Raw genomic sequence first — 19321 nt, forward strand, 5'->3', positions numbered from 1 at the left:
AAAAAGAAAAGGCAAAAAGAAAAAAAACATCAAATTAGCAAAAGAGTGATTATAAAAATAGCTAAAACCCCAACATTAACTGAGCATGATTTAAAAAAAAACACAGAAAGAGGAAATTGCTGAACTGGTTAAAACTGTAGAAAAATTATTTTAAATTGGTAAAAAAGAAAGCAATGAAAGAAGTTATAAAAGGAGTCAAAACAGCCAAACTTTACTTACAGTAAATAAAACAAAATATGAAACAATGTTGAAGAGCTAAAACTTCTTGATAAAAAAATATGTATAACACTGAAATAGGTAAGGCAATTAAAAAAAAAAAAAAAGAGTTGGTAAAAATGGTTAAAAACAATCACAACAGCTAAAATTGCTTAAAAAAAAAATTTGTAAAGGAGGTATAGCAGCTAATGTTGCTAAAAAAAAATATTTAAAAACAGTTAAATCAATAAAAATAAAGAAGGAAAAGTCAAAGAGCCACTAAAAAGTGGTTAATATTGCTCAACTTTAAAATCTGAAACTTTAAAACTGTAAAAACAGAAAACAAAAACCTCAACTGTGAAATAGCTCAAATCACTAAAGAGCTAAGAATGCTTAGAAATGACTTAAAAAGTTAAAACAGGGAAAAACTCATTTGAATTAGTTGGGAAAACAACAAAGAGTGGTGAAAAAATTTTAAAACAGCTAAAATTGCTCAACAAGAGAGACTTCAATGGTCAAAACAACAAGAAAACGCTAAATACAGATAGCAGAGAGTGTCGCTTATGTCCTCAATCCAACTCTGAAGAAGAAACTTGCTCTCATCTCTCTACTTAAATTAATCCAATGCTATTTTCATCACACTCGAGGGTCGGCGCTTCAATTTGGCTCTTTGTTACGTCTGTAAGGATTTCCCAGTCAACTGTAATGCAAATTTAAATCTCTGTCATCGCATAATTCTATCAGCCTCTTGATTTGAGAGTCATGAGAAACATTATCACGTTCCCAAAAGCAGGAGAACTGAGGGATTAAACATTAAAAGTCTCTAATCTGTAACTGACGCCGCTGTTTGCCTGTGAGAAAGTGTTTCTGGAGCCGGGGATTTATCAGGGATTAAGGCAAAACTTTCCCCTTCAAGATTAAACATGTGTAATCTTTAAACCAAACAGGACCGAGGGATTATGAAGGACGACGTGACGAAGAAAAAATAAAATAAAATAAAAAAATCCCTTCTCAAGATGACATGCTGAGATTATACCTTGAGAGAAGAGTTGGGAGTGCTGATTCTCATACTCCAGTGTGCAGTGGCAGCAGTTTTAAGAAACGTTCCCAGACCGGAGCGGCTGAGAACCAAATCTGGCTTTTTTTTTTTTGTCCAGAAACAGCGTCTGAAAGTTAGATCTGACTGCGATGCAGCAGATGATGTGAAATCAGTCCGAGAACTGAACTTCACACGGTGACTCCGCTTGGTGAAATCCAGTGTTTATATCATACATACCCGTTTTGAGGTCAAGTCACTATTTGATGGGTATTGCTGATAAATCCATTAAAGAAAAGGTCAAAAATATCTCAAACTTGAGAAGAAAGTCAAAGGAATGCTACATTTCTGTTAAAGAAATACAACACTAGAACAATCTGGACAACGATATAAAACAAGCTAAACCAATAAATACATCTAAAACCAATTATAAAGACTCTATAATAAAAAAATACTTTTTTAAGACATACCTCTGACATGTTCCAATGCTATCTTCATCAGAAACGTCATCAATTATTATCAGATGGATGAATGAATGTTTACTTTAAACATGTATAACAATCAAACAAAAACGGAAACCAAAACTAAGTTAATAGAGAAAAGAAAAAAATTGTTGCTGGAATAGTAATGTCTGTCAAAAACTAAATGAAAGGAATAACTAACCTAAAAAAAAGTGTAATTATCAGTAACTCAATAATGATCATGAAAATAAAGAAACCTGAGTGATTGTGTGTCTTTATGCTGATGACATCATGTAATTTTGTTCCGTCATATTGCTACTCTTGACGTTTGGAATGAAATTCTTCTTTGTTCCTGCAGTCTTTGATTCAAAATGGACACTTTTAAAAGTAGTAAAACGGTATTATTTAAGATTCGTTTTTCAGGATATTGTTTCTTTTCAAGCAACTAAAAGAAATGATGTTCCAAAACATTATAAAGTGAGAATCGACAAAATGAACAAAATGCAGCTATGATTATTAATAATAACTACATCAAAATGTAATAAACGAATGTCACTTGCAGGATGTGCAGGATCTTAGTCAACCAAGCCACTTTTGTTTAGTTTTTATTTTAATTGTGGGGTAGAAACTTAGGCTGTTTACACAACATTTCAAGTGAAGATGCAGGATTTTCGCCTTTAGTTTTGCATTTACACCTCAACATTTTGAAAACAATGTCTATTTACACGGAAACGGAAAAAGACAAGTTTTGCGTTTTCTCTAAAAAAAAAAGTTGTGAATGTAAACAAATAGTGAGCAAAGTGTTAAAATCAAATCTGTTCGAGGAGTTGGAGACCTGTTAGAAGGAATACGACTCACATACGTTTCAAGAAGTCAGTCTATACATCACGGGGCAAGTGTGCATACATCCCGAGCGCCAACAGATGGACGAAGAAGACGTTACAGTAATACTCACTGGAGCAGTAAAGTCCGCCACCGTCCAATATTTCAAAATAAGGGCCCAGCCCCTGTGGTGCAGTGTGTGGAAGCTTAGGGAATCATTACCATGGCCTCTGCATAACCTCCATATGTCAGGTTAGTGTCAATAACTCGGGTTTTAAAAATTGATAAGGGTGATCACCTCGCTCATGGAAAGGCCATCTCCGAGCAGCCGACGTCGCCGTGAGGTGATTCTCATTTAGGAGTCATGCTTCAACTTCGGGGATGCATCGCGCCGGATTTCGCCCCGGGGGCAATCGTCCCCGACGTGTTTGGGCCTTATCAACATACCGCTCACCAGAGAGCTCCCGCCCGTTATTGAGGGAAACTATTAGGCGGGGATCGTTCAACAGATATCGCTGCACACCTCGCTGCGTTCCTGTTTGATTCACCACCGAGCGGGAACCGACCTGACAGTCTCACCGCGACGTTAAGCTGGTGCTCAACGAGCGCGATTGGGGGCGTGACGTATGGAAATGGGTCCGATCACAGGGCCAATTTGGGGGGGGGGGAGTCCAGCTGAGTGTTCTGGAGAAATCTTTCCATGCCGTCTGACATGTGGAAATGTCACAGAGCTGCATTTATTCATGCAAGCACTGCGAGGCGCATTCCTGTCCGGAGGGAGACAAAAGACCTGGAACTCCCCAGAGGAGAGTGACCTGGAGGACACGCTCACGCATACCAGCTGGACCTGAGACACACACACACACACACACACACACACACACACACACACACACACACACACACACACACACACACACACACACACACACACACACACACACACACACACACAGAAACCCTGTAGGAAGAGTTCATGTTGGTGACAATAGAGTTTCTTTTAGACTACCTTAAAAGTCGTCTGCAAATGTTTTACAAAGACTCGATTCCTATATTCCTATCTTAAAGAGAGACTGTATTTTGTCAGTACTTGGCCATCGCTGCGCATTTTTCCAATAACCACAAATTACTGTGTGGCGTTCCACAAGGTTTTATGTTGGGCCTCTTATTGTTTTCACCACACATGCTTCCAGGCTACCTAACTTTAACGTAACCCATTCCTTAGGCCAGTGGTCCCCAACCCCCGGGCCGCGGACCGGTACCGGTCCGTGGATCAGTTGGTACCGGGCCGCACAAGAAATAAATAAGTACTTCCGTTTTACGTATCATCTGTGTCTAAACGATCTTTTATTTTGAAAAATGACCGGATTCTCTCGGTTACGTCTCAGTCACTTGAGCGCCAAAGTTTAACCTTACTTTGAACGGCCGGTTCACACCGATGTCCAGCGGAAATGTTCAATTTTCATTTCTTCTGCTAGCGTTATTGCTTTTAGTCGAATGGTGACCGTCGAAACGCTTCTCCCACTCGTTCTTTGTGCGATGATCCACTGTTCGAGATTTGGCGTTATGGTGAGTTAAAATTTTCTTTCACTCTATGTTCGTTTTTGTGGTGTATCTGTATCAGATTTGGAAACGTTAACATAGCGACCAGAGTCAGCGAGTGTTCGGCTGACGGTTCAAACTGGCAACCCCCCCCCCCTCCGGGCCGCGGTAAAATTATCAAGCGTTGACCGGTCCGTGGTGATAAAAAGGTTGGGGACCACTGCCTTAGGCTACAAACAATAACAATGGGAGTACACGGACATTCGTGTGGACAGGAGGCCATGTTTGATTGTTATTACAGGTGACTGTCAACTATAAAACTACCAGCTGGGAGTCATGACACTCTGGAGGCAAACTCTGTTGACTCTCGCATGTGCAGAACTATTAACTACGGCCACGGTGCACATGTGCAGTAGCAGTGTTTCCATCTTCTACATGGAGGTAGAGCCCGAACATTTCCACAAAGTTGCGTTTTGTCCGTTTACATGACGGCCGTGTGTTTTTGAAAAGTTCCGCTATAGGAGCTGTTATCAAAAAGTGGCTCCGAGCGCCATTGTTGTGTAACCGGACACTCAAAACATAAGAAAAGTTTTCTGTTTTCCGTTGATTTTTGATGATTTCCTTTTTGTATAAACGGCATAATTTCTGACCCACCCTCCCTGGTTTCAACCATCACAACAAAGTGTTTAACTCCCACATTCACCTAACTTTAACTTGAATAGGACATAAGCAACTGAAAGTGAAATAGAGCAGTGACATGTTGTGGCCTTGGACCCCACAGTTGTGGACTATCCCCATCCTTCAAACCCCACACAGCAGCTAAAACAAAAGCACGGATTCACACTATTGGGGGAGATTCGCCGTCATTTTCATGCCAGGAATTGTAAAAAGAGCTCGACCCGCTCGGTGACATGTTATTCCTGCTGCAAGAAGCCAAAAGTGCCACAGACAGGGGGTATAGATCACGCTGGGACCACATGGAGGATCATTGATCCCACCTGTCTGGCAGCAGCTCCTCTCCTCCAGCCCTGAAACGATGAGAGCAATAAATCTGTGAGTGACATGTAATTGGACGTATTGCATCTGTGTAAACATGGCAGCAGCCTGAGGACGCTCTTTGGGATTCACTATTTGTTTGGGAGGAAAACAAACTTTGATTTCTTTATTGTTGCTTGTTTGGATTTTTTTCATTTCTTTTCTTTTTCTTAATGGCACAAACATCTGACAGATGATGGAGAAAAATCCAGACAAGTGAGACAATGACAAAGAAGGAACATGTTAGGAAAAAACTGTCTGAAAGTGGGAAGTCTTTATAGTTTTTATCTTCAGTTTCATGGCAGGTAATGAATGTATTTCAGTCTTTAGGCAAAGTAAATACTGAAACATAAAACCACAAAACCCAGTGAATGAAGGTCTGCAGGCTCTTCACAGGCCAGATGGCTTCATAAACCACTGTAGGATGCTGCCACCTACAGGACCTGCAAAGAAAATACATTCAGTTTATTTGTGTGTGTGTGTGTGTGTGTGTGTGTGTGTGTGTGTGTGTGTGTGTGTGTGTGTGTGTGTGTGTGTGTGTGTGTGTGTGTGTGTGTGTGTGTGTGTGTGTGTGTGTGTGTGTGTGTGTGTGTGTGTGTGTGTGTGTGTGTGTGTGTGTGTGTGTGTGTGTGTCCACCTAAGCGGGTGGAAGCAAATTGGTAACACTTGCTGATTCTGGTAAATACAGCAGCAGCACATCACACAATTATCTCTGAGATGCATTCAGGACTGAAGTTCTGTCTTATTCTGCTGATCATTTCAAATGATTACTTATTGCTTCCTGGACCTCAAAGTCTGTGATACTTTGAAGAAACATGATTTTTTTCAACTGTTCTGGTTTATCACAGATAGAAGTTATTCCGGCATCGGCCTCCTGAAGATGATGATGTCACAAAGTGTTGCCAGGAGAAAAAGGTGTATACTCAACTGACCGTCAAAGACATTGCATTGTTTGTTGACCTCTGTTCCAGAAAGTCACGGATCGAGCTAGGAAAATTTCGACAAGAGTTTTATCACGTCCACTTCTATTAAAGGCAAGGCAAGGTAAATATATTGCACCATTCAGACACAGTGCTTTACAAGGAAACAATGGAAATACATTCAAACTAAAAGGCATTAAAAAGAAGAATGAATTGTAAAGATGAATATTTTTCACACATTCTATATTTCTTGCAATGTTTTTCAGATGGCACTAAGCTAATTTGTGATTGTCGTGTTGAATTTCAGGTCCAAGTCCAGTTACTCCACAGATTTGTTGTCTTGTGCAATGATGAAGAATCAATCAACGAAAAAGGGGCTGCCAGAAAATGCAGAGGATCTCCAAGGGAGTGACTTCTTAAGGGTTCGGTCTCTGAGGAAGGCACTCAGTTATTACTGCAATGTCAGCATGATGCCGATTAAAGAGTACGTGGCACTGACACTGAGCTTCCTCAAGCTGCAAGAAGAAACACAAAAGCAGCTTGAAGACAAGGAAAGCCGGCTGAGGACTTTGGAGGCCAGACAAGAGCTCATGGAGTCCAAGCTGCAGGAGAAAGATGAGCAGATCAACGTGCTCAAAAAGTCTCTGCAGAGCAAGGAGACTGAGTCCAAAGACTGTCAGGCTCAGTTGTCCAAGAAAGCTAAGCAAGTCAAATCCATGAAGGTCGTGGCAGACAAAATGCTTGCAGACAGTAACGACCGCTGGAGCCAGAGGTGGGAGAGCAGAGAGAGGGCAATGGCTGCGGAAAAACAGTCTCTCTGCAAAAGACAGGAGGAGGACGTCAACAAGCTCATCTTGGAAACTGACACCCTGAAATCTGTGGGGGAGCAAATAACAACAGAAGACAACGGAAAGTCGGTGGCGGTGTTGGAGGAGCACACAATCTGTCAAGAAAAGAACGAGGCTCCACAGACGGCTGACTGGCAGAACAACCAGCCACTGGCAGAGCAGCTGGAAGGACGGAAGGATGAGAGCTTCTGGGAGAGACATCAGCTGCTCAAGGACTCCAGGCAGACCACACAAGACATCAAGGTTCCAATCCAGAGGCGTCAGTCTGTATTAGGTCGCCTTCAAAAGCAGGAGAAGGAAGATCCAGATCCGAAAAGCAGACAATAAAAGCCAGGATGAGGACGACAAAACAATCTCCCTCTTGTGTCTCTCCTTTATTCATCAATGTATTAATCTAATCTCTTAATTTAACTCGACAATCATTTTAAATCCTGTCTGCTCTGTATGATGTTTATTGTCTTTAAGGTTCCATTGCAGCTCAGTGCAGCTGCATGTCAGTGTTTTAAGATTTTACCAACACTAGTAGAGAACCATGAAGTCACTTTGGTGTTGTGGCCTGAATTCAACATCCACTCAACTTTTAAAGAGAAGTTCAGCAATAATTCAACCTCCAGGAGAATTAGGGACGAAACAGTCTTTCATTACTCAACATTCAGACAGAGAAACTGCCACAGTTCATTTTTATTGTGCTCAACCTTTGATAACTTTTAAATTAATCTAGCTTGTTAAACATCCTCTTAGAGCTGATATTTCCTAGAATAAATCTCTTATTTCACACATTCTAACAACTTCAGTTTGAAATGTTGCTTCGTCATTGTACGAAGACGTCTGGCTTTAATATTTTCAAATGAGAAAACATTTAGTGACATGGAATTCAATAATACTTTTTGTGCATTTGTATATACATTTATGTGTATATAAACATCCTATGAAAAGAATCATTGTTCGCTGGGCCTCATATCCGACCTGGGACAGGTTACAGGACTTCCCTGCAAGCCTCCTTAACTTGACATTTTCAGAAGAAAGTCTGGCCATGTCATTAATAAGAGGAAGGTCAAATTATTTCTTTCTATTGTTTAAGGTTAAATATAAATGAATAAATGTAAAAGAGGAGTCTTATACAATTGCAGTAATGGATACAGAATTCCTGAGCCTCCTATGACTTACGGCCATATTTCAGTGCAAAACATGCTTTTTTTGGACAATTCACAGATATGAAATGTGTAAATGAATCTATTTCTTCACTATATTCATCTCAAATAATGAACCATATTATTTTAAACAGTCACTGATATCAATATTAGAAAAAGTACTTGAGATAATTGAAAACCATAAAACAACAGCAGTATATGCACAGAACACTTGTAGTTCATTTATAAAAGATCAAAACTATCAGAAACATGTTCTGACTGTACTATATCAGTATTAATTAATTAAGTAATTCATTAATTTAAATTTTGCTTTGCAACGTGCATGACAAAAGGTAGAAACAAACAACAATGCGATATCCCAACAGCATACACCCGGAATGATATTTAGAAATCCTTACAGTATAGTAAACCTAATGTGTGTTTACTACGTGTGTGTGTGTGTGTGTGTGTGTGTGTGTGTGTGTGTGTGTGTGTATTTGTGCGTGTGTGTGTGCGTTATATTCAATTTTTATGTGACATCTAAAAATATTCAAACTAAATGTTATTTACGATTTTTGTTTTTACCACCAGTCAAAATCAACAGCAATGATGATGTGAATAACCAACATCAATAGTAATAATTATCCTAATTATTATTACCATGTTTGTCTATCTATCTATCTATCTATCTATCTATCTATCTATCTATCTATCTATCATTTTGCATTCACATTTCTTCACCAGTAAAATAAATAAATAAATAAAATAAAAAACACTTTTTTCTTTTTCACAAGTGGCAAAAAATAAAATGGTAAATAACATTTAACATAAATTATTTAAATTGTAAATGTTTACACAATAATATTCAAATGAAAGGTGAGTTCCGTTTTTTTTTAAGAATTATTTCTTTGATATATAAATAAAATAAAATAATTACATTTTTGATGACTTTGTTGTTGTAACACTACAGTAATAATTCAAGTGATGCCAGTTTTATAGTATTATTAGTTTGAACATTTGTATTCAGAATGTTGCAAACAATATTTATTCAACATTAAACTTATATCGTCAAATGGTCTGCAAATGTATTCTTAATGAAGGGGGGAAAAAAACACTTGGTGATTAAGTATTTCCAGAGCTGGAGGACAAACTGACTCACGAAGCAGACAGAAATGTTTCATCCTGCTCCTTAAAAATTGAGTTCTGTACAGCCGACGGACCAAAAACAAACAATGGAGAGATGAGAAATGGAGAAAAATGGGAAAACTGGTCACGTTTCACGTCTCTGCAACAAACACCACAAATTAGCATTTTATGAAACAAATGACTGAATTCTCAACAGATGAATATACTTTATTTACTTTCACGGCTCAGTTTTGTTCTTCAAGGACATGATCCATTTATACTTGAAAATAATGTTTTTGTGAGTCCACCATCGGAAAAACTTTAGTTTAAAGCACACTTTGCTAGCTTGCTAGCATACATAGCACCTCGATGAGTCAACAGAGCAAATAGACGTTACAGGAATTCATTAGAATATTAATTGTGAATGCTGCTATTGCTATTGAGTTAGCCATATCCTGTTATCCTGTATTGTTTTGCCTCGCACACGTCGGATCCCTTTCCTTTTATTGTTATTGCACACCAGCCTTTAGCCTTCACAAGACGCACGTACGCGCTACATTTCCACCTGATCTGGTTATCGTTCTTCCTCCTACAGCAGCTGCTCGGCCAGCGCCGAATCCTTCACTCCCGCCGCCAGCACGGCGAAGAGGATGGGAGGCAGGAGCGTGCGGAGGTACAGGGCCACCCGGGGAATTGGGTGGGCCAGCACCACCTCCTTCCTCTTCCTGTTCACCGTCTGCACGATCTCACTGGCCAGCACGGACGGCCGCACGCCGTGGGTCAGCTGACTGGCGATGACTGCAGAGAGGGGGGGGGGGAGAGAGAGAGAGAGACTTCACTCAAGGTCAAGGAACTTCCGAGATGTGTGAGCTCACATCAGCCGGTCCTCTTACACTCAGCCAGGGCGTTGGTCTTGGGGGCGGGGTCAGTCACATGGGGCGGGGGCGGCGGCTCCGAGGCGTTGATAAAGGTGTGGCTGATGGTGCTGACGGAGATCCCGTACTCCTCCACCTCGGCCCGCAGGCAGTCGAAGAAGGCCTGGGCCGCGTGCTTGGAGGCCGCGACTGACCGACACACACACACACACACACACACACACACACACACACACACACACACACACACACACACACACACACACACACACACACACACACACACACACACACACACCAATCCTTCATTGACACCAACCCTACAGTTACATAGAACCTGGGACACCCCTGGTAAAGACACTTTTATTTTGAAGGTTCCTGCTCTGTTGTGTTGGTGAAAGTGGGCGTGTCCATCAGAGTTTATCTTCACTGTAACTTTTGTAGCTAATCAGAGATCAGAGAGGTGGTCTGCAGTCCTTATTAGGGCCCGTTCACACAACAACGTTTAAAGTGAAAAATGCCTCATTTTTGCGTCTTCGTTTCAGAAACGGCGGAAATGGCAGAAATACTGAAAATGATATGATTTTCTTGTACGGCCACTAGTGGGAGCTGTTTTTATATAATAAAAGCACCTATGCGTTCACAGAGAGAACAGTACGTTGTAAACATTCTAGCTCATTTAAACAGTTTTTCTTCATTGTTATACTTCTTCCTACCCCTTTTTTGAACATGTAACACACATATTGTAAAATTGGGGCGTGTGCCGTGTGCCATGTGAACACTAGACTACTCATTTGGATGTTCATCTTTTTTTTATTGTTTGTTTGTTTTTTGTTTTCTTTACATGTTCGGAAATGAATAAATAAATAAATAAATTGTTTTGGTCCACTTAGTATCTTTATTTAAGCCACAAAATGTGCGGAGCCGTTTTCAAAAAGATGCATTTTCAGTGGCTTTGAGTATCGTTGCGTTAACGGACACCCAAAGTTATATGACAGTTTTGAGTTTTCACTTGAAAACGTTGTTGTGTAAATGGGGCCCTCATATGGCCTTCAGCATGGTAGATGAAACCTTCCGTTGAAAGTCCTTCTGGATACTCACATGAGCTCCTGAAGGGGACCGCCAGTCGTCCCTGGATGCTGTTCACCAGTATGATGTGACCGCATCTTCTGGACATCATGGACGGAAGTACACCTGAGACATCGGTTCAAATATGTCAACAATCGGATGCTTTTGGAACAAACTCTACCGAGAACTATTAGTCTATCTGGTGAGTCCGGCCCACCTTTAGCCAGGGTGCTGGGCCCGAAGTAGTTGATGTCCATGATGTTTCTGTCCACTTCCAGGGAGACGCTGTGCACCGGGGCCTTCAGCTTCATGCTGCTGTTGCAGATCAGCACGTCCACGCAGCCGTAACAGTCCATCACCTCGGACACCACATCCTCCATGCTGTCCATGTCGCTGAAGTCCAGGATCACCAGCTTCGGGGCGAAAGTCTGCAGGGCACCATTGAGGACTGTGTCAGCATCAAATATCCGACTGGTGTGTTTGGTTCAACCACAAATTTTACCATGGCCAAGAATATTAGTACTATAATATTAGATAAATACATTTAGCTTAGTTTAAGCAAGTCAAGAAATGTAAATGACTTCAGCTTAAAAGAATTTACCACCGAAATGGTCGGCTTTGTGTGTTCAGTTGACACGTGTCCTGTGTGTAGAAGACACCGGGGGACAGTGTGTCGTCGAACAGGATGTCCTGCTATTGTGTTGACCAGAGGAAGCGGTGATGAGGGAGGTGGCGACAGAACAGGATTATGATAAAAAACAAAGACAGAACATGATATTCCCAAATGTTATATCCCGTTCACAAACTGAGGGATTCTCGCGATTTTTTTTTCTTTGCGCTCTCTCAAGAACTGTCAGCACACTTTCAAAGTTTCCCTCATATATTAATAGCCATGAGATAGTGTTTACTGGAGCAGCCATGGAGAGGGATCTGCTGGTCGGCAACGCGGTTTGCCAAAAAGGTGACTCAGCACCACAAAAAAACAGAGTAATGATATTAGTTTGGAGGGGTTTACTCAGGATTTGGCACGCAATGTGACGCTTAAAAACTAAAACAAATGTCAGCAGGCACCACTCATTTGATGTTCTCACCTCTCTGGGGTCCGCGTCTTTAGTCAGGGAATCATACAAAGACTCCAGTTTATCCCAACTGCTTCCACAGAGAATCAGCCTGGCACCACCATTATGGAAGAGCTGGGCACACTCTGGACATAAAGAATCAAACAACGTTAAGTACTATGTTGAAATCATGTGTTATTTTACTAAAAACTCCAGAAGATTGTTACCAGACCACAAATGAACACTACAGTGAGCCGCTAATTAGCTTAGCTTAACTTGAAATGCAGCAAATCCAAACAGTCAAAACATGAAAATAATACAAGAAATATCATTTATACAATAATGTGAGAAAACAGTTTTTTGAAAACCCATTTCTGAGTCACACCTTGAGTTTCTAGTTAGCCCCCTGCTAGCATGTTAGCATTTAGCACCGCGTAAACCCAAAAGTTGCTGGCAAGGGTTAAAGCAGATGTTTTGGCCTCACATTTGAGGAGCTCAAGTGTCATTCCTCTTCGGATACAAACTATTGTAAAAAGACTGCCAATCATTGCTTTAAAAAAAAAATCAATCCTCACATCAAGTAATTAGACCTCCACTTAAGTTGTCCCTTATCGTGGAAACTTCTGTGTGACTGTGTCCTGAGGCCAACAAAAGACGGAGAGAAACCAAACCTCCACGGCTATCAGTGTGAGGTTAAATATTCAAAACACAAGCGGGATCATTTACCAGTTCCCACCCCGGAGACGGCATCGGTGATCACCACCACCTTGTTTTTCACCAAAGACTTGGACATGAACGTCATGACCTCGTTGTAGATGTAGTAGATCCCCGCTGCCACGACGATCAGCATAGGCAACACCATCACCGAGGGGAGCCCCATCTTCTGCGGAGGAGAAAGAAGAGTGGTCACGTGTTGGGGAACGTGTGTGGATCCAATGACCTGGACCACTCAGATCACATTCTGGACTCTACCAGAACTGTCATTTGATTGAAGGACGCAGAACCCCTGTCACATTGAGGGCCCGTTTACACCTGGAACAAACTATGATGTTGCAATGCGTTTGGGCAACAGTTTTCATCAACAAGATTCTGATTGACTGGCAATATGTTTCTTGTGACTCTGCCACCTATAGGTTTGCCATCCTCATAGTAGCTCTTAACAAGGTTTTTGCACGTGTTTGTGTAAATGAAACAGTTTTTTAAAACAGTCTGGTGTTTTCAGAAAGGGTTCCAGAGTGGAGAACTTAGAAAACGCCGCCTTGACGTGCGGACGGGCTGGATGCACATTTGTTGAAAACAATGATGTCGTTGCTTGTCTTCTTTTACGTTTTTGTTGTATTTCTGTGGCGCTATGAATCACAGCGCCACCTATGGGCCAGGCACTACATCATTCTGAGTCTTTTTTATGGTGTCTTGGACACAAATATTCCCTGAACAGATGGTGTGTGGACAAGACGGGAGACTTTTTAAGAATGACAAGGAGAAAACAAGATAATTTTGTCTTGTGTGGATGGATCAGTAACAATCCCTAATTTTGTCTCAGTTCAATATGCATCATCTGTCATAGTCACCCATTAAAGACTTCACTAAATGAGCACAATAGCAGAGGCGGACACCTCGGGCTACGAAACAGCTCTCTGGATCATGTGTCAGTGTTTTCCTCACTGGGAGGGCTGAAATCAGAGCAAAAAATAAATAAAATAGGTCAACCTGCATGTGTGTTTATTAGCAGCTGAACAATATATCGGACGGCGCGTTTTCATTGCCTTCCTGCCAAGAGTTTACTCAGAAGAAAGATTGTGGATAGATGATAAATGAGAAGAAGTATGATAATTGATTGCAGGAACAATGAATGCAGATGCTTCGGGATGTGGTTTCTTGCAGGATGAATGCTCTCAGAGGGAACGAGGAAACTTGGATGTTTGTGGTGGAAGTCACTGGAATGACATGACGTGGCCTTTGAAAGTCGACGAATTGAAGTGATTTAAGTGAGCACCTTTCAGAGCCGTGTCAGGGTTTGATAAAGTGGCAAAGGTGCAGGTGGCTCAAGGTCTTATAGTGACTAAAATATGGAAAAATATAGCCAAAGACCACAAAAAAACCCGCAATACAAATAGAAACAACTGACAAACCAAGATAAAGATTAGTTAGCTTCGCATTAAAACGCTTTCCACTGCCACTAACCTTAGACTCTGTTTACACAACAACTTTTTCAAGTGAAAAAGGAAAACTGTCGTTGTGTCTTGGGTGTCCGTTTACGCGACAATTGTGCTCGGAAATCACTGAAAACGCAAAATTTTTGTATTAGTTGACGTGTGAGTAAAGTAATTGGTGGATTGTGCAACTTTTTATAGCGAAGCTACGCTAGGCTAATATGACTCTACGGGTGTTGGGGCAAAACACTTCAGTCATCTGCTTTTAAACGTCACTTTCATACATTTGAAAGCCATTTGTAGCATTTATATGTAAAAAAACCCCCAAAAAACATTTGCATTGGTAGTTTCCTTGAACTCTAGTACACGGACTGTATTTAGCTGAATTTGAGGTCAGATTTGGCGACGGTTGCTCTTGCTAACACACTTACCATGTAAAGCAAGCACGAATAGAGCTTCTAAATATATTCTGCCGCAGAATGTCTTGTGCTATGTCATCTCCAGGATGTTGTCATAAGACACCCCGAGTGGGGCAACGGGGGAAGCTTACACTTAAAAGCGGCGGCTGACCTTAGCTGTCCTCCTTCACTTAGGTGCAAACACATTAAGATAGGCTCTAATCCACATTAAAAGTCGTGGCGACTCTTGGGATCCAGGTCCGCCTGCTTAGCCTGGACTGATTAGGGTTAGTGGACATCTATAGCGACGATATACACACACAACCACACACACCTGTAATCTGCGTTATTCTTGGTTCACTTACAGCAGGGATGAGGGGCTAATCCGTCAGCAGGACTGGCTCTTGAGGGTTTTTTTTTTTCCAGGTTTAGTTAAGTAACAGAGGCCCTTCTCCTCCCTTTATGTCCCTCGTCCATTCACACAGCCCTGATCTCTTCTCTGTGTGTGTGTTTGAGTGTGTGTGTCCACCCGGCTGCTGTCCACTGGAACCCGATACTTATAATAGCCCCCCCCCCCCCCCCCCCCCCCCCCCCCCCCCCCCCCCCCCCCCCCCCCCACAAGTCAGCCATTAATAAACACATATGCAGCGCATAGTATCCCAGGCTCTTCCCCTTGTTGAGCGAAGTGAGAGTGTCGGCTCTGCTTTGTGTCGGAGGGGAAGTGTTTGTGTTGCGCTGCTGTTTTAAAGCCACTCAGGAATGCCGGCTGACCGATCATGTACTCCGTCGCTAATAAAAACTGGACTCGGGAACAGCCTCGTTAAAGAGAGACTAAACACTTTCTGACACACAATCCGGCTGGTTTTTTTTTTTTTTTTTTTTTAATCGAGCAGGTTAATTTCGTCATGCCGCACTGCAGTGGTTAGCACACTAGCCCTGCGGGAGTTTGCATGTTATCTCTGTGCATGAACAGGTTTTCTGCAGGTATGTTGGTTTTAATCAAGGCTCCAAACAGGCATTTGAGGTGAATCTGTGACGGTAACTTGCATAGAGGTGTGAAGGTCGGAGCCATTTGAAATGCAACTCTACAGCGTATTTATTGATTGAGGTAACAAAACTGTGAAGTAGTGATGTTAAAAACAATGAAAGTGATTTCAATTGAAAACTTTTGGCTGGTTTTCCGTTTAAAGCTAAAAATGTTGAATTCTCTCAAAATTAAAATACGTGATATAAGAGAGAGAGACGGTGTAGCAGTTTGCGGGGAAAAAAAGCTTTATTATTGGTCTAATTATGATTTTTGTTGTTGTTGATTTCTGTTGGATATTAAAAAAACAAAACATGTTCAAAGTTTGGAAAGGCAATCAGATTTATTTATTTCAATATGAGAGGAAGCGTAAACTGCTAACCCACCAACCCAGCTGCAATGAGTGTGTTCTTGCTGTAGAGGGCGACAGTGAGAGTGGTGAGATTCAGGTTGAAAACTCCACCCAAATACCCCCCTCCCCCCAACGCTCTCCAATAACCCCCTCTTTTCCATCCTCTCCATCCTCCTCTCCATCCACCCTTCTGGTGACTCTTCCCTCAGCAACGTCCCCTGCTTTTCCTTCCTCCCCCATTCATTCCACATCCCCATCAGCTCTTCCCTCAGGTCTGCCCTCCCCTCCTCTTCTTCCAGCAATGCCCCATGCTCATGCCTCCTTTCCATCTGCTCCTCTGGAGGCTCTTCCATCCCCTCCGCCCTTCCCTCCTCCTCCCCCATCCACCCTTTCCAAGACTCTTCCCTGAGCTGCGTGATTCCCTCCTCCTCCTCCCTCCTCCTCCTCCCTGCTCCTCCCTCCTCCCACCATCCACTCTTTCCCAGGCTTTTCCCTCAGCTCTGGCCGCCGCCTTCCCTCCTCGGTTCCGCCCTCCCTCCTCTTTTTCTCCTCCGCCCCGCCCTCCCCCGCCCTCTGCCCTTCCCTCTACCCTCGGGTCCTCCCTCCTCCTTCGCCATAGGCTCCGCCCCCCGCCGTTCCCCCTCCCTCTCTCCCTCCCTCCCTCCCTCCGCTCCGCTGGGAAAGAAGAAAATAAACGTCGGGCTGCTAACAGGCTAGTTATGGACCCGAGTCCCGGATCCTCCTCCTGACCGAGTCCTCCACGCCCGGAGCCCCGCGGACCGTGACTGTGCCTGGAAGGAAAAACACTTCCCAGGATTCTCCACACACACCCGACTCTTTTGTTTTCTATCTTTGTTTATTTATTTATTTTTTTAAGAGAAAAGTTGCAGGCTTGTGGGAGGATTCCTCCAGCTAGCCCGGGCAGCTAACGGCGGCTATCCTAACCCTGGATGAAGTTTGCATGGAGCGGCTGCTACTTGGGGGATAAGCCGCCTGCCAAGCTCTTCCTTTCGGACCGGGGGCACCGGGAGCCCCGCGGTCACCTTACGTCCCGGAGCCGGGAGGGTGTAGCCGGGCGTCGTACCTCCCACGGACCGTTTCTACGGGAGTGCTAACAGGATATTAGCCACCTGGGCTAGGCCACGGACTGCAGAGAGCATTGATCACCCACCGAGCCATGGCCAGGCTGGCTCTCTCCCCCCCCTGGAAACACCCGATCCGGGACCACCGCCTCTGATCCGGGCCGGACTCACTACTCTAATCAAGTGTTTCACTCGAAGATGGCTCGGAGTGCTGGAGCTTTGTGCAAGTTGGGATAAGACAGGAGAAAGAAGGGGGGAAAAAAAAAAACCCCAAACTGCAGCCCACCTTCCCCCCCTCCTCACTGAGAGTCCACAAAGTGCATGAAATATAAAATAATGTCTACCGCCAAAGAGAATCCCTGTAGGAAATTCCAGGCGAACTTCTTCAACAAGAGTAAATGTCAGAACTGCTTCAAGCCCCGGGAGCTGCACCTCCTGACGGATCAGGACCTGACCCAGGTGAGGGGGACCGTCACACTGTGTTTAAAGGTTCTTACAGGCTGTCAGCTGAGAGGATCCTCCTGGGAACTGATGGCAAACCCTAGAAAGAGAAAGGGGAAGAAAAAAAAAATCATTGCTGAGGATGAGGAGCATGTAAAGTGAAGGCATATTAATCAAGGGAGTCAAACATAAGGCTTGTGGGCCAAAACTGGCCGGCAAGAGGCAAAGAATTCATCTACTTTTAAACTCTGACATCAGCCATGAAAACGAGCTACCGCCAAAGTTTTTGGGCGATTTTACTGCGTTTTGCGATAGAAAGTTTCATTAAAATGGACTTTATGTTGAGATTGTAGTAATTTACATCAGGGTGTCCAACAAGGCTCGAAGAGATTCCAATCTGCCCAAACCACCCGGCAAATTGTATAAATGTCAACAATAATGTTGATTTGTAGGAAAAAAAAAAAAACATTTCTTGAGGCTAGTGTACACAAAACACTGAAACCAGAGCTGAAATCTCAGTGATAAATCCATGAAAAATCCCTCCCAAATGCAGTGGTTATTCTGAGACACTTTTTTCAGCTGTTGAAATTGTACCAATTTTTGGTACTATTGGTTTTGTTTTGGGAAAACAGACTTTTTTTTACTTAAACTCTGTGCCACAACAAAGAAGATTTTAAGTGTTGTAACACTGAGACCGGAGCTGAGACATTGGTGATGCTACCATGAACGATAGCCACGCTGTCAGTATTTTCAATACCATTTGTTTGGTTTTGCAAAGACAGAAAAAACAGTTTGTTCTGTGGCCCCTGAATGTGTTTGACGCCCCTGTTTTAAACCAACCAACTAAACGCATTCAAGAACAACAGGCCAGTAAAAATAACAGCATGATAATTTATGAACAGCCACAACTCAATTATATTTCACAAGTACATGCCATTTTTTTAACAATGCTTTTTGGTGTGAAGACTTGAACTTTCACACTTTCTAACCTTCTCTCTCAATTTGGTGGCACATCAGACGTTTTAAAGCTTCCAGAATGGGTGTTTAAACAAATCCACCCTCCCATTGTGCTACTTCACAAGCAACAGATTGGGAGGATGGAGGCCTCGAGGCTAGAGAAGTGGATCTGGGATGGGAAGTTTGTAAGTTGGATTCCCACTGCCGACAGGTCATCACTGTAGGTCCCTGAGCACGACCTTTGACCACTATCGGTGTCCCAATGTGGCCGCCCCACCGCATTCTGGAATTAGGATGGGTAATTGCAGAAAAAAGAAATGTTCCTATTCTATACTACTACTACTACTCGTACAAAAAAAGGGAAATAATCAATGAATAAAGCAGAAGAATCGGTTACTTAGAAAAAAAAAAAAATCAAGTTTCTTTGAGGTTTTTACACTTAGCCACATCCTCTTGCTGTACTTTAAATAATTGCAGAGCTTCTGGGGAGTTGTAGTGACCGGCCGGATGTGATTAAAGTGATGCAATCAGTGCCAGATTATCTGGGTGTTTATTTTGGCTCGATCTCAAGACACCTTCCGTCTCTCATCAGGAGCCTCGGTCACTTCTGTCTGTCTTTTTTATTTATCTATTTATTTTTATCTCAAAACCCTCAGAAGTATTGTTTTCCTATAGTAGGCTTGTGTAACAGGAATATTCTGTTGATATGCTCGACGTATGCGTTTAGAAAGTGTTGAAGGTACGTATGGAGTAAACATTAGGCTTTAGTTTACGGTATAGTGATGGAGGGATGCAGGAA

General features: G+C 42.6%; 3 protein-coding genes across 10 annotated transcripts in view; 2 read left to right on the forward strand and 1 right to left on the reverse strand.

Moving 5' to 3' along the window:
- The first annotated feature begins 3908 nt into the window (after nucleotides 1-3908).
- LOC308112997 (uncharacterized protein) lies at nucleotides 3909-7205 on the forward strand. Of its 2 annotated transcripts, none has more exons than XM_080468859.1 (3): nucleotides 3909-4083; nucleotides 5940-6135; nucleotides 6319-7205. In XM_080468859.1, the coding sequence occupies exon 3, from the start codon at nucleotides 6359-6361 to the stop codon at nucleotides 7184-7186; it is 828 nt and encodes a 275-aa protein (XP_080324985.1). In that variant the 5' UTR covers nucleotides 3909-4083; nucleotides 5940-6135; nucleotides 6319-6358; the 3' UTR covers nucleotides 7187-7205. The 2 variants fall into 2 exon arrangements, with proteins under 2 accessions (XP_080324985.1, XP_080324986.1); XM_080468860.1 differs by having other exon boundaries at nucleotides 6063-6135.
- Nucleotides 5348-15385, reverse strand: dhrs7cb (dehydrogenase/reductase (SDR family) member 7Cb). Of its 3 annotated transcripts, XM_080486694.1 has the most exons (8): nucleotides 15032-15197; nucleotides 12842-12998; nucleotides 12149-12261; nucleotides 11275-11485; nucleotides 11091-11183; nucleotides 10008-10178; nucleotides 9680-9912; nucleotides 5348-5534 (listed from the first exon to the last, which is right to left on the reverse strand). In XM_080486694.1, exons 2-7 carry the CDS (start codon nucleotides 12993-12995, stop codon nucleotides 9704-9706), a joined length of 951 nt encoding a protein of 316 aa, XP_080342820.1. In that variant the 5' UTR covers nucleotides 12996-12998; nucleotides 15032-15197; the 3' UTR covers nucleotides 5348-5534; nucleotides 9680-9703. The 3 variants fall into 3 exon arrangements, with proteins under 3 accessions (XP_080342820.1, XP_080342818.1, XP_080342819.1); XM_080486692.1 differs by lacking the exon at nucleotides 5348-5534 and having other exon boundaries at nucleotides 8986-9912; nucleotides 15032-15385; XM_080486693.1 differs by lacking the exon at nucleotides 5348-5534 and having other exon boundaries at nucleotides 8986-9912; nucleotides 15001-15175.
- Nucleotides 15386-16715: 1330 nt separating this feature from the next.
- LOC308113436 (myosin phosphatase Rho interacting protein) overlaps nucleotides 16716-19321 on the forward strand; it is a 42507-nt gene continuing 39901 nt past the window's right edge. For all 5 annotated transcript variants that reach the window (XM_080469731.1, XM_080469730.1, XM_080469732.1 and 2 more), the window contains exon 1: nucleotides 16716-17583. In XM_080469731.1, the coding sequence (XP_080325857.1) occupies nucleotides 17446-17583 (138 nt within the window). In that variant the 5' untranslated portion in view covers nucleotides 16716-17445. The remainder of the gene's footprint in view (nucleotides 17584-19321) is intronic.

The sequence above is a fragment of the Lipophrys pholis genome, assembly GCF_963383615.2.
Source record: "Lipophrys pholis genome assembly, chromosome: 1".
Lineage (NCBI taxonomy): Eukaryota > Metazoa > Chordata > Actinopteri > Blenniiformes > Blenniidae > Lipophrys > Lipophrys pholis.